Here is a 15,142-nt window from a genome sequence, read left to right as displayed (position 1 = left end):
TTAATTCTATTTTATTCTATTTTTCACACAGGCGCCAATCTGCCCAGTGAGTGAACGACTGTGGACACTAAATAAATTATTTAAAACAAGAAGTGAATAAATGAATAAATTTGATTTATGATGATAATTTAAATGTGTATCTGAGTTAGTTTTTTATACGTTTATTGGGTCAGATGTTTGGTTTATTTCTGACCTTTGACCGGTAGAAACCTGAGCCTGTAGCAGCTGTCAGTGACACACGAATGACTGAGGACAGTGGTGAAGTCACGTGAGGAACAGATTCAGATACTTTGATTTTTTTATTAGACTTTGTACAGTTTAGAAAACAGAAACCTATTCACATTATAAGACACTAATATAACAGAGAGAGACCAGAGCTCATCATGAGTTTCTGGTCTCCAGATTCTCTGTGTTGCCTCCTATAAAATCAAATCCTGATAATCAAAGACGTCAAAAAGTCGAAAACAATCAGCTGGATGTGTCAATGATCACTGTAACATGAGGGTTCATGAGCAAACGTTCATCATTCATTCATTCACTTGTTCTGACAGTTGAGTTTTTGTGCGACATTTGGATGGAGGGAAGAAGAAAAACAGGATCAGAAACAACACGGATGGTAAACGCAGAGAGTCCTCCAGTCCTTCATCAGCATCACTCCTCCTCCTCCACCTGAAGCTGGAGACGGGAGGCGAGTCGCTGGGCGAGCTCCAGGTCACCTCGTACATCCTGTCTGGCCTGCAGTTGACCTATGACCTGGTGCCTGACTCCCAGGTCAGACACGGCCGTCTGGACCAGCCGCAGACGGGTTTCTCTGAGGGAGCGCCTCAGCTTGGCTCGTCGATTCTGAAACCAGATCTGAGAGGAGGAGAGAGGGAGGGTCAGGAGGCAGAAACAGCAGGAGAAGAAGAAGTGCGACTGCAGGCTGATGTTTTGTATATGTGTCATGTTATATGTTATATATGTTAATACTCTGAAGTTCTGACAGATGGTGGTCGTATCTGATCATACTTCAAGTTTATTGATTGGAAACCGTTCCCACTCTTTTAGCTCTGTGCTTGGTCTCCACCAGCTGCTCTGTGTTCAGCAGGTAGGGGACAGGAGGTAAATACACAAAGACACCATGAGATTTCCTTCATTTCCCATGATTCCCTTCAGTCAGTGGCTTCAGAGGCATCATGTGACCTGAGTGGACCAATGAAGCACGAGGCCTGGTGTGTGTGTGTGTGTGTGTCTGTGTGTGTGTGTGTGTCTGTGTGTGTGTGTGTCTGTGTGTGTGTGTGTGTGTTTCTGTGTGTCTGGTGTCTGAACCTGGATCCGGTCCTCGTCCAGGTCCAGTCTCCCTGCCAGCTGCTCCCTCAGCTGGATACCTGGATAACAGTTCACCTGGAACACTGTCTCCAGGACATTCACCTGCAGGACACACACACACACACACAGACACACACACACACACAGACACACACACACACACAGACACACACACACACAGACACACACACACACACAGACACACACACACACACACACACACACACACACAGACACACACACACACACAGAGTCAGATAATCTATTTGTCTGAATAACTAATAAACTGATTAACTGAATTATTGATTAACTGAATGATTGATTGATTGATCGATTGGTTGATTGATTACCTGGCTGCTGGTGAAGGCGGTGCGTGGCCTGCGTCCTGCGTACCAGTTTGCTGTTGGTCTGTGAGAGTTCAGCTGCTGAGGATGAGGATGAGGATGAGGATGAGGATGACGGTTCTCCTTCTCTGCTGCAGTAAAAGAACATTAAACACCTTCCATGATTAAAACACAGGAAATAATTTAATAATTTATTTCTACAGCATCGAACCAGTAAAAAGATCAGATCCTGTTCAGTTTAATGTTTTTATTCAAAATAAAAATGTAGTGACATTTAAAAAAAGACACTAGGTTCAGGTTCATTTTAGTTCAGTAGCAGGAGAAGACCCTGAAAAATGAACAGAGCAACTCATCATAGTTTAGAGGGTTTGTTTTCATCTGTGTCCTCAAACAGCTGGAAAACCACTGTGTGGAAACACAAAGCTATTGATACTTATCACACATCATCCATCATTATTCCTCTGAATAATACTGGTCTGAAAACAGAGCCTTTCACAGACTGTCAGAACCACTGGTCAGGATCCAAACCAACATTTAAATTTCACTGCAGATGTCAGTTTGGAAAAGAATCCACTGAGTACAGCAGCTAATTTATGTAAAGTATGAATAATCACAATGAGTCTGAATGTACGTTTCTAAATTAGTAGAAAAATGGAAACTTAGAGCTTTTCAAAAAACAACTTTTACTCTGAAAAGATTTTTCTTTTATATTTTACAGTAGATTTTACATCAGTCATGTGACCTTCATACTCAGAGACAGAAACAAACACACATCAATCATTTAGATGAGACATTCTTCAGTCACACAGACCTCTCTCTCTCTCTCTATCTCTCTCTCCTCACCTGCCCACGGTCGGTGGAGGTTCAGACAGCTTCCAGGTGGCTCCAGCTCCAGACCCAGGATCCGATCGATGGAAAAGCTTGGTCTGCTGTCTACTGTCACAGGAGCCAGAGTGGACGCCATGATGACTGATCACTGAGCAGCCTGAGAGCAGGAGGCTCACAGCGACCGGACTAAACTGCTGACGACAACAACGTTTCTCTGATTTCACTGTGAGCAACACAAACTGTTCCACAGGTGATGAAGTGAAGTCCTGAGCTGTGAGTCAGTGTAAAGACACTGAGAGGTGAGCAGCACGCGAAGCAGCAGGAGCACAAACTGCTGGTTAAATGAGGTGGAGGATTCACACTGGCCACCAATTAGAGTTTAGAAGAGGTTTTCCATGTGAATGAGATTCCCTGAGGTTCCACTCAGCAGCTAATCTCTGCTGAGTGTGTGTCTGTGTGACCGACACACAACAGACTCACACTGCAGCTCCACAATCACCACAACTCTGCAAGAAGACTGTGTTTTAACAGTTTACAAAAACAGTTGTCTGTGTGTGTGTGTGTCTGTCTGTGTGTGTGTGTGTGTGTGTGTGTGTGTGTGTGTGTGTGTGTGTGTGTGTGTGTGTGTGTGTGTGTGTGTGCGCGTGTGTGTGTGTGTGTGTGTGAGATTACGACAGGAGCCTTTTTTAAAAACTGCCACCATGACACAGACACAAAGCAGAATCTCCTCCTTTTCTTCTGAATTACCAAAGTAGAAAATCAGTTTAGTTTCCACACTGGAGCAGCGTCCTGCTGCAGCTCTGTGACTGAGTGGAAACTCATAATAATAATGATGATAATGAAGACAATAATAATGAGATCCACTAATGCTATTAAGCTAATCTATGCGTGTTGTGATGCAGATGAAGCTCGTAGCGTCTGAATGCAGGTCGAAGCAGCAGGGAGGAAAAACCTTTTCACCCCCTGATTAGCTGCTGACGACGTCCTGCAGCAGCTCCAACCTGCAGCACACTTGTTTATTTATCCCTCAGGTCAGAGGATGTCAGGACGACAGGTGACAAGGAAGGAGAAGAAGACAAACACACTTCTCCATCTGGTAACCTGAAGAAGCTGCACAGTTGGCCTGCAGCCTCCAGTGTTTCTACTGAGGGGGGCATAAATGTTCACCTCATCACTTCCTATCATGACATCATCACAGCGATGTGATGTAATTCACTCGAGTCTCTGCACTGAGCAGCTCAGACGTTTGACAAGAGCTCAGTCACTGTTGATGTTGAAGTGAGGAGAAGAATCAGGAGAATTTCTGCTTCAAATCCAACCAGGAGGAGACAGAAGCTGCTGCAGGGACTGATGTTCCATCTGCTCTGAAGCAGCTGTTCACCACAGGTACAAACACTTCAGTCTTCATCAGTGGTTGGACCATGTTTGTTGAAGCCGTCAGTCATCTGCTTCTTTCCTCATGGGCGAGCAGAATAAGATATGATGGGGATGAGCTACAAGACCTCAGTGTTACGATGATCCTGACGTTTGAGAGCAACATGTTCCTTCATCCTTCACCTGAGCAGGAGTTTGTAGGATCTGATTTTCTGTCTGACTGACATGTACGGGACTAAAAGCACCAGCACGTCATGTAAACACAGAGCCCTGAAGAAGAAACATGTGAAACACATGAATGTGTGTATATACACATATACAGAGGAGGTTCAACAGCTCTGCACAGGATCTATCTAGAGTCTTTCATCTCAGACAAACTCTTCAGAGTGTAAATCACTGGGTCGCTGCATCGTTTAGCTCAAAGCTAAACATTAACTGAGTCAACGGAGACGAACCAGAGCAAAGGTCACAGACAAAACCCAGACAGAGTTTAACTTCAGACCAAAGTCCCCCTGTCCACTGAGAGAGGACCGGGAAACTGCAATACTACAGTACAGTACTACAGTACTGCTACTTCAACCTGTTAGCTAAACTGTAATTTAAGGCTAAAGTCAGAAACCAGCTAACACTGAGATTAAGATTAGGACTGAGCCTTTATTAATCCCACAGCGGGGAAATGTACAGTGTTACAGCAGCAAAGTGAGAGTGCAAGAGAAAAAACTGTCAGTGTGAGACTTCACCTGTAGATACTTGGTAGAATCTAACTCAGAGACTCTGAGGGTGAGAAAGTAAAGTGTATTAAAGAAGCGACATAGTTAGCTCCTGCTCCATAGTTAGCTCCTGCTACATAGTTAGCTCCTGCTCCATAGTTAGCTCCTGCTACATAGTTAGCTCCTGCTACATAGTTAGCTCCTGCTCCATAGTTAGCTCCTGCTACATAGTTAGCTCCTGCTCCATAGTTAGCTCCTGCTCCATAGTTAGCTCCTGCTACATAGTTAGCTCCTGCTCCATAGTTAGCTCCTGCTACATAGTTAGCTCCTGCTCCATAGTTAGCTCCTGCTACATAGTTAGCTCCTGCTACATAGTTAGCTCCTGCTCCATAGTTAGCTCCTGCTCCATAGTTAGCTCCTGCTACATAGTTAGCTCCTGCTACATAGTTAGCTCCTGCTCCATAGTTAACTCCTGCTACATAGTTAGCTCCTGCTACATAGTTAGCTCCTGCTACATAGTTAACTCCTGCTCCATAGTTAGCTCCTGCTACATAGTTAGCTCCTGCTACATAGTTAGCTCCTGCTACATAGTTAGCTCCTGCTCCATAGTTAGCTCCTGCTACATAGTTAGCTCCTGCTACATAGTTAGCTCCTGCTACATAGTTAACTCCTGCTACATAGTTAGCTCCTGCTACATAGTTAGCTCCTGCTCCATAGTTAGCTCCTGCTCCATAGTTAGCTCCTGCTCCATAGTTAACTCCTGCTCCATAGTTAGCTCCTGCTACATAGTTAGCTCCTGCTCCATAGTTAGCTCCTGCTACATAGTTAGCTCCTGCTCCATAGTTAGCTCCTGCTACATAGTTAGCTCCTGCTACATAGTTAGCTCCTGCTACATAGTTAACTCCTGCTACATAGTTAGCTCCTGCTACATAGTTAGCTACAGCGTCTGTGCCACAGGGAGCAGGGACGAGGGCAGAGCCACTGATGGAGGGAAGCAGGTTACACCCGATGTTAGAAATGGTACAGTCCACTTTAGGGAGGTCACAAGATTCTTCCAGGAATAAATACGGGAAATAAAAAACTGTTTTCAGTTTTCAGTAACCGTGGATCACTACATAAGAAACATGTATGAAATGATTGTAGGTGCACAAACAGAGACAACAAAGACTAGTTTTACAGCTCTGCTCACTGTGAGTCCGTCTGGTATGAAACTCAGCACAGGTGCATTAAAACAGTCTGTTAAAGCTCCACCCCTCACCTGACTACTGGGACAAACAGGAAATACTGTTTCATATTCGTCCTGACTCATGAGACACATTCATGCTGAGAAACATCTGAAATTATTCACCTTTAGACCAAACTGACACCTTCCACAGAGAGAGGAGGGAAAACAGGACCAGAGCAACTTCAACCTGCTCCACACCGACCATGAGTTTTATCAGAGACATAAGTGAAAGTGTGAGGGACCAACACCCGACTGATCCCTTTGCTCGCTCTGTGTTTTCAGCTTCACTCAGAGAGGAGATGTCTTCGCAGTCAGAGGAGGAGCTGACCTGTCCTGTCTGCCAGGACATCTTCAAAGAGCCTGTTGTCCTGTCCTGCAGCCACAGCTTCTGTAAAGGCTGTCTGCAGAGCAGGTGGACAGAGAAAGTAACACAGGAGTGTCCAGTGTGTAAGAGAAGATCTTCAAAGGACAAACCACCTGTTTGTTTGTCCCTGAAGAACCTGTGTGAGGCCTTCTTACTGCAGAGAGACCAGAGACCTTCAGAGGCTCTCTGCAGTCTGCACTCTGAGAAACTCAAACTCTTCTGTCTGGACCATCAGCAGCCAGTGTGTGTCTTGTCTGCAGAGACTCAAAAACACACAACAACCACAGGTTCAGACCCACTGATGAAGCTGCTCAGGATCACAGAGAGGAGCTCCAGAAGTCCCTGAAGCCTTTACAGGAGAAACTGGAACTGTTTGAACGAGTCAAAGGAGACTGTGGCCAGACTGCGGAACACATCAAGGTCCAGGCCCGACACACTGAGAGGCAGATCAGGGAGCAGTTTCAGAAGCTTCACCAGTTTCTAAAAGAGGAAGAGGAGGCCAGGATGGCTGCACTGAGGGAGGAAGAGGAGCAGAAGAGTCAGATGATGAAGGAGAAGATGGAGGCTCTGAGCAGAGAGATAGCAGCTCTTTCAGACACAGTCAGAGCCACAGAGGAGGAGCTAAGAGCTGAAGACGTCTCATTCCTGCTCAACTACAAGGCTGCAGTGGACAGAGTCCAGCAGCGCCCCCTGCTGGATGATCCCCAGCTGGGCTCAGGAGCTCTGATAGACCAGGCCAAACACCTGGGCAACCTGACCTTCAACATCTGGAGCAAGATGAAGGACATGGTCTCCTACAGTCCTGTGGTTCTGGACCCAAACACTGCTCATCCAGAACTCATCCTGTCTGAAGATCTGACCAGTGTGACCTTCAGAGAGAGACAGAAACTTCCTGACAATCCAGAGAGATTTGACTACTACGCTTTAGTCCTGGGCTCTGAGGGTTTTAACTGAGGGACTCACAGCTGGGATGTCCAGGTAGGAGACTGTTCACTTTGGTTTGTGGGACTGGCTCCAGAGTCTGTTGAGAGGAAGGAAGACAAACACTAACTGCCCGTATGGTGGATATCGTTCTCTGAGGGTAAATACACAGCAGGGTGTCCATCAATCTCCACTGTTCTCTCAGTGAAGAAGATCCAGAGGATCAGAGTGAGCCTGGACAGGACCAAAGGAAAACTGTCCTTCTCTGATCCTGACACTAACACACACATACACACCTTCACACACACTTTCATTGAAAAGCTGTTTCCATACATTAACACAAACAAAGAATTTCCACTGAAGATTTCTCCACAGAAGATCAGTGTGTCCACAGAGCAGCTGTGATAGAGGTGAACAACCTGAGGGCTGAGACATCTTCCAGGCTTCGTATATCTGTGTGGGTTACGATGTAACGTTGTGTTACATTTGTGTTAATGTAGTGTGTAACATGTCAGGGCTGTTAACCTGTTAACATTTAACCAGAGTCTGTGTGAAGAGTCTCTGGGGACGTGGAGAATGACATCATCATGATCACATGATATCTGCTTCCTGTCATTCAAACCTGGTCCCAACCTGTGGGCTGGGGCCCACTGATGGGCCATGAAGGTTTTACAAGAGGGACAAAAAATCATTTGCATAACAGTACAACTTAAGTAAAAAGCTGTAATTATATCAAAAAATATAAAAGTGATGTTTTTAAATGTTTTTAAATAAAAAGATCTTTAAAAATATATTTTTTAAAACTCCTTTGATTGTTTTTCTCTTATTCAGATTTTCACTGATGATCACGATGTAAAACTCTGATTACTGATGATGTACGTTCACTTTACTGTCAGAGTTTGTGACTTTTTGAAACTTTCTTCATGAACTAATAAAGAAAGAGGTGAAGAGGGAAAATATCTCAAGGCTCAATGTTGATGTAAAATCTTCTGTTATACTGGGATTATATTCAGAACAGAAAACAGGGCAGCGTGAATAAAAACAGTATGAAGTAAAGAACCTGTGGTGACTGAAGTATAGTGGCTCAGTCAGTCATAAAACACTGCTGATCTACCTGGACACAGACAGAGGCGTCGGTCTAAACGTGGTCACAGGAAGTGACTCGTTGCACAGTGAAGGAGAAAGAGGTGGTTTAACGCCTCAGCTCAGATTCATGGTCATTACATCAGAACAAACTCAGCCACAGCAGCTTCAGCACAATTTCACCTTCGTGTCATTTTATTATGATTCATGAACTTAACTACACGGACACTGTCCCACAAGTACAGAGAAGCTCCACCCCTTTTCTGTCTCACCTGAGACATACCGGTAACAGCTTGTCCAGTTTACACTGGTGGGGTAAGTTGGGGGCAACAAGGTGCAAGTGTTTTATTTTTCTGAAGCTCTTTTTAACTTTAGAAAAGTTCTATAAAAATAAAGTTAATATTGTTATTATAATAACAATATTTATTATAAAAACAACAATAACAATTAACAATAATAATTAAGGCTGTCAAAGTTAACGCGTTATTAACGCATTTTGAATGGCAAGTTCAGCTTCAATGTCTTGACAGGACAAAAGTCAATATTTATTGTCGCGGTGAATTTACGTACCACCAGAGTGCGTCTAGTCTCAAAGCCCACCTGTCGGCCGAGCACACAGCGGATGCAGAGTATTACAATCAGTTTAAGGTACATTTAGAACAGATTAAAAATATGCGATTAATCATGATTAACTATGATCACTCATGCGATTAAATATTTTAATCGATTGACAGCCCTAATAATAATAACTGCTTCAATCAGAGCTCAGGTTTTTGTTGACTGTTGTGTGAACGTCTGACTGACTCAGAACATGTTGGGTTTTATCACAGCTGCAGTGAACAGGTTTACACCTGTGTCCAAACTCCACAGTCATCCTCATCATCATCATCATCATCATCTATTTCTCCACCTGGTGAAACAAACGCTGCCACCTACGGACATGAAGATGATGCTGCAGCCTCACAACAGAGCTCAGCAGGTTTCATTTACAGCAGAGGTGGTGAGGCAGTGAGAACCCACTCACTGCCTCACCACCTCTGTGGTGGTGAGTGGGTGAAGTGGTGAAGTGGTGAGATGGTGAAGTAGTGAGGTGGTGAAGTGGTGAGGTGGTGAGCGACGTCTTCTCCTGCAGCACAGACAAACGAGCCTCCACACAGGACACTTTCCTTTAACATAATTTATTTGTACAGTAAAACAGAGGTTCAGAGGGTCAGAGGTCACGTTTGATCCACTGAGTGGCTCTGTGGAGATGACAGGGACGATGCATTCACACACACCTGGGACGTTTCAGACTTCCAACCACTTCTCTGTTCTGTGTGGTTATTGAGTATCTTACAAAGACGGGCAACAATCAGCTGATCAGCGTCTGATGGGAGGCGATGACTCGATGCAGATCAAACAAACATTAACTTAGTGGAGGGTGTGTTCAAGAACATCACAACTCTCTGACACTAACCTGCACCACAACACTAGATACACCACGAGTTCTAAACAAGGCTTTTTTTGTAGGTTTGTTTTATTTGAGAACCAGTGTTACTCTCCTCTCAAAGGCGCGCGCGTGTGTGTGTGTGTGGGTGAGCTGTTCCGTGTCCACGTGATCATGGTGAGGTGAGCGTTGTGGGGTCATTGAACGCAGCCCTCTCTGGTAGGTGTTAGGCCCAGGTTGGGGTGCGTTTGTTTCCTTTACTTGGGAGGCCTGTAGGCGATCTTCCTGCTCTTCAGCACAGACCATCGGTGTCTCTTCATGTAGTAGATCAGAGGGACGAGGATGGCCGAGCCCATCAGCAGCTGGAGGGAGGAGAGCGGACAGGTTAACATTCAACAGGCTCCACGGTTCCTCTGTTCTACAGAACCCTCCACCCACACAGAACAACAGCGTCTACAGTCACGTGTGCCGGCTCAGAGGTTCAGACTGGGGCTGGACGATTAATCTGACTTTAATTTTGATTATGATTTTGGCTTCCAACGATTATAACGAGATAATCAAGATAAAATGATTATTGTGTTTCGCAACAAATTCATCCCCCCTACAAAAACCAGTCCCCTTCCACTTCTGGGTCACACTTCAGGGTACGTTAACAACGTGTGGAGGCGTGCGTCATCTTGAGCCGGTTCAGAGACTTTCTGTATCCAGGAGAGAACACGTCCTGTGTGGCTGCTGTCCCTCGCTCAGGTATCTTTCACTTATATCACTTATTAACTATAGACACAACACTCTATGTTCTGAAATCATTTTTTTATTTTATGTTTTTTCTTTTTCTGGTAGTGTTGATATTAGCTTTACTCTCAACATGTGTGCTGCCAGGGCTGATGTGTTGTATTGCTCTATAGTTAGATTTTATATATTATTTATTATTTCATTTATTCATATTCATTATCTCATTTTTTCAAATTTATTTTTTATTTTTAAGTTCAAGAAAGTTCACTGTTTTATTTTAAAGTTCAATAAATTCGTGATGTTTCCAAAGTCACTGAGTAATCGTGTTGAATAATCGTGATGATGGTTTTTGCCATAAAGGAGCAGCCCTACTTCAGACTGTGTCTCTGGGTCCAACAACACAAACATCCTTTAGTTTGATCACAGCAGCTCTGTTGTAGCTCACGTGTGGAGACACCTGATGCAGGTGGAGGAAGTTTACAGATCAAACAGGAAGCAGTTCTCCTGACCTTCAAACGTCTCGTCACAACCTTCACCTTCTCATCATTCACGCTGAATTTAAAAACATGTGTAACCGGCCCACAGTGGAGTTCTGACAGAGGACGGTTTGGTATCTGGATCCAGACTCACCATCAGACTGGATCCAGAACCATATGTAATCTGGTCCACACTGTACCTTCAGTCCCATGCGTTTGCGCTGGTCGTGCTCCGGCTCGGCGGCCCACCTCAGGAAGGTACACACATCCTTAGCAACCTGGCTCATGGTGGCAGGGGTTCCTATGGCAACGGACACACAACAACCATCAGCACCGTGATTTTTACTACACATCAGTAAAGCACTTCGCTACACACAGTGAACAACACTTTGTGTAGTGATGCAGTGAGTGTGTGTTTGTGCAGTGATCAGCTGGAGTGAGGATTGTGTGTCTGCAGCGACTAACAACTGAAAACAGGATGTGAAGAAGAACTCGGCTCAGGACACACAACAAACTAAATGTGTCACAGAACAGCAGAGGTGCACACTCACTATAATGTCACCTGTTAGGAACAGTCAGACTTGTCCAGCTGTTGTCTCTGGTAACTACACTATAAACGGCTGTGAACAATGACCCAAGGTCTGACGTGGTTCAGATGTTGGTGCTGTTTCCTGTGTGACGTCTCTCTCTTTACCTCTGATCCATCAGCATCACTCTGGACTCGTCTCTGTCCTCGTTTACTGAACTCACGTTTCAGCTGAGTGTGGTAGAAAATTCATTCACTTCTGAAACAACGTGTGTGTCTGTGTGTGGACCAAGGTGGAAAACACACACACACACACACACACACACACTTTACTCACCATCCTCGTACTCCAGCACCTCGTTGTAGATGGGCGGGGCCATGCCGATGGCCTGGCCGGGGAAGTAGGGGTTGTAGTAGAGTCCCTCTCTGACCGTGACTCCGGCGGGGGGCTCACAGTATCCTGTGAGCAGGCTGAACACATAGTCCTCTCCTCCGTGCCTGAGTGGAGAGGGACACGACACGTGAACACCAACAGACGTCATGTGATTTCATGGTGGAACTGCAGTTTCCTGTCCGTTACCTGGCGTTGACGATGTAGCTGAGGTCTGGGGGCAGGGCTCCGTTGTTGGCCACCCGGGCGGCCTCGGGGTTGGGGTAGGGCTTTGGGAAGTAGTCCGATGGTTTTCCAGGCCGGGTGAACATCTCGCCGCTCTCATCAGGACCGTCCACGACCTCCACCTGAGCCCAACACACAGGACAGATTCAAAGTGACAGCAGAAGCAGCTCAGTGTCTCCACCTGCTGGTAGGATGTACAGCTGAACAGGTGTGTATGACCACACTGCCTCACCTCCTCAGCGATGGCCTTCACCTCGGCCTCTGTGTGCGACACTCCCACTAGGTTTCTGAAGGCCAGGTACTCCATACTGTGGCAGGCCGAGCACACCTGCTTATACACCTGGTAACCACGACGAATACTGAGGGGGCGGAGACAGACAGAGAGACAGTTCAGTTAGTAATGTGGTCTAAGACTGAGACCCCCTGGTTAGTGAGAGTGTGTGTGTGTGTGTGTGTGTGTGTGTGTCCATCCATCACACCTGGCGTGGTCCAGAGAGGACAGAGGTCCAGCGTGGCTCCAGGGGTACTGTGGGGGGTGGAGCTCCAGGTCGGAGGCTTTGACGGACTGGTGCAGCATTAGAGCAAGTCCCGCCCCCCCAGCTGTGACCACACCTAGCGTTGTCAGGGCAACCTTCTTGTTCCGTGGCAGACTGGCGAAGGACATGTTGGCCTACAGAGGAACCAGAGAAGACCACGAGTCATTGCCCGAGTGAAACAACGTACAGGTGACTCTTCAACACACCTGTGACGTACTCTCTGTGAACGACCACAGTGAGAGCTCCTGCTGTTTGATCACCAGGGACTTTTTTCACTTTCTGAACTTTCAAAACCAAAACTAAAAAAAAAAAAAAAAAAAAAAAAATCAGCCATGCTTTAATAAACCTTTTATAATTCTATCATTAGTGTTGGTATAATGAAGTTCATTAAAGTGCCTTAAGCTTTGACTGTAATCAGGACTGTTTATACCTACATCAATTATTTACATCACTGGTGAATTTACTGATTATTTTCTCAATTAATTCCCAACTTTTTGATGAAAAACCTAATATTCTGACCACACCGGTCCAAGAGGAGCAGCTTCCACGCGTCCGAGGCTAGAGCCAGGCAGTGTCTGACACTTCACCTCTAACATAAGGTTAATACATCACTACAACACCCGCTGATTAATCTTCTGATCATGTATGAATAGAGTCAACTGTAGTAAGTTTAACCAATGAAATAACACTAATGCTCAGAACAGGAAGTGCTGATTGAAATGAATTCCACTTCACCTGTCAGAAAGTTTAGTACAGCTTTACTGTGTGGACACTGAATAGTTCACGTCATTATCAGGCCTTTGCTTATAGTGTGTGTGTCCTTACAGTGTGTGTGTGTGTCCTTATATTGTGTGTGTGTCCCTATAGTGTGCACACTGATCGTCCTTATGAAACTGCCCTTCACTGGTGCCTCTGTAACCAGGCAGCAGGCGTCACATGACAGCATCCCTGCGCTCGCTCACACACACACACACACACACACACACACACACACACACACACACACACACACACACACTCTCCTCCAGCCTGAAACCAGTCTCAGGAATTTACACAGTCAGACACACCTGCACAAATCCTGATCCCCCCAATGACTGCAGCAGAACTAAAAAGTGCAAAAAAGAAAGTTTCGGAAAATACTATTTTCGGTCTAGTTTAACATGATAATAATGGGTGCATGAGACATAATACACATTTCTCTGAAAGGAACCATTCAGCAAAGTGAGTACTTTTACTTTGGATACTTTAAGTATATGGTGCTGGGAACATACTTGTACTTGGGAGTTTGAATGCAGGCCTTTCACTGGTAATTTCACACGGTGTTATTGCTGCTTTATGTTAAGTGAAGAGCTCCTTCACTGCTGCCACCAACAAACACAGACAGTTCAGACCGGCTCTCACAGGAACTGAGGTGAACAGATGAGGGAGACCACTGAAGAGGCTTTCCTCCGCCGGAAGTCCTTTCAGTCCTTGAAATGCTAACTCTCTAGCAAGCTAAATAGCTCACCTACATTAGCCATCACTGGTTCTGACACTTGACTCAAGACTGAAACCACAACAACAAGACTGAAACACTACGACCACACAGTCCGGTGTGGAGATCTGTATCCACGTCCCGTTAGCTGAGGTACAAGTTTAACTCCAGAAAATAAGCCCGTTTGCCGGCTGGTTGACAGTCGATCATGAGTTAGCTAACCGGCTAGCTTACCACACAGTGAGGAGTATAACATTTTAACGCTATGTGGGGCTTGTTTTAGCGTTTCCTGTCACTGTGTCGGTCTCTCTGGGTCAAGAATGACTCATTATCTGAGGAGTTAATGCCGCCGTCGTTAACGACACCCTGGGAAAGAGAGGGAACACGAGTGACCTTGTCTCACCCCGCTGACAGCGACCGGGCTAACATTAGCTCGGTGCCGGGCCGCTTTTCTATGGAGCCGCCATTTTCAAAACAGCCCCGGGTGATTCATAAAACTCCATATATCGACCTACCTTCGGCGTCTTGATAGTTTTCGGCGTGCTGAGGAGGGCTCTCCCACTCCCCGATAGCACCACGACACGTAGCGCCGCCATCTTGTCTGCGGTTCTCTGAGCTGAAGGAGCTGCTGGACCAGCGACGAGCCAGGCACAGGATGCTTCCGGTCTGAACCTTCAAAATAAAAACAGCATTCGTGAAGTGCACTGGATTGTATTTACATGGGACGTCCCGGTCACCACTGTCAGAATAAAACCACAAGAACCATTTTCCAACACAGTTTGTAAACTTGGGATTTTTACCCTACATTACTCTGTATTGAAACAAATGAGACAAACATATGAGTCTGTTTCTTGAATATATAGGGGTATTGTTGCTGTGTGGCAGTAGTTGCTCCATCCGAAATCTGGCCCTGCAACAAAAATAATTGTTGAGAGTTTTCCCTCTGTCAAAGCCTTCACATGCGTTTTTCATAAATCCACTGCAGACAACAATGTAAATACAAAGCTCATGTAAATCCACATAAACATGACTTGGTACCATCTGATAATCATAATCATTGATCCGTGAATTCTGAACTAAACAGGTGACAGAAATGAGCTGATGAAAAGTTTTTCTAAGGCAACAACACTTTCATCAAACATTAACTGAAGCAGACTGTTGTTTATCGCGTCTCAATTTGAAAAACGGACCCACCGTTA

General features: G+C 45.4%; 2 protein-coding genes and 1 pseudogene across 4 annotated transcripts; 1 reads left to right on the top strand and 2 right to left on the bottom strand.

Annotated features, from left to right (window-relative positions):
• Positions 1-209: 209 nt before the first annotated feature.
• Positions 210-4,821, bottom strand: LOC139615257 (homeobox expressed in ES cells 1-like). Of its 3 annotated transcripts, XM_071473065.1 has the most exons (5): positions 4,595-4,811; positions 2,496-2,671; positions 1,659-1,783; positions 1,309-1,410; positions 216-855 (listed from the first exon to the last, which is right to left on the bottom strand). In XM_071473065.1, the coding sequence occupies exons 2-5, from the start codon at positions 2,614-2,616 to the stop codon at positions 652-654; spliced, it is 552 nt and encodes a 183-aa protein (XP_071329166.1). In that variant the 5' UTR covers positions 2,617-2,671; positions 4,595-4,811; the 3' UTR covers positions 216-651. The 3 variants fall into 3 exon arrangements, with proteins under 3 accessions (XP_071329167.1, XP_071329166.1, XP_071329165.1); XM_071473066.1 differs by having other exon boundaries at positions 210-855; positions 1,659-1,780; positions 2,496-4,821; XM_071473064.1 differs by having other exon boundaries at positions 217-855; positions 2,496-4,810.
• Positions 4,822-5,448: 627 nt separating this feature from the next.
• LOC139615254 (nuclear factor 7, ovary-like) lies at positions 5,449-7,851 on the top strand (annotated as a pseudogene).
• Positions 7,852-9,319: 1,468 nt separating this feature from the next.
• cyc1 (cytochrome c-1) lies at positions 9,320-14,615 on the bottom strand. Its single transcript, XM_071473063.1, has 7 exons — positions 14,459-14,615; positions 12,413-12,603; positions 12,166-12,292; positions 11,898-12,055; positions 11,655-11,815; positions 10,992-11,092; positions 9,320-9,945 (listed from the first exon to the last, which is right to left on the bottom strand). Exons 1-7 carry the CDS (start codon positions 14,537-14,539, stop codon positions 9,841-9,843), a joined length of 924 nt encoding a protein of 307 aa, XP_071329164.1. The 5' UTR covers positions 14,540-14,615; the 3' UTR covers positions 9,320-9,840.
• Between the last annotated feature and the right edge of the window lie 527 nt (positions 14,616-15,142).

Source organism: Trachinotus anak, unplaced genomic scaffold, assembly GCF_046630095.1.
Source record: "Trachinotus anak isolate AG129_WGS33_773 ecotype Australia unplaced genomic scaffold, CSIRO_AGI_Tana_v1 ptg000044l, whole genome shotgun sequence".
NCBI classification, from domain to species: Eukaryota; Metazoa; Chordata; class Actinopteri; order Carangiformes; family Carangidae; genus Trachinotus; species Trachinotus anak.
The sequence above is the reverse complement of the archived record's forward strand: the minus strand, read 5'-3'. Positions and strand labels throughout refer to the sequence as shown.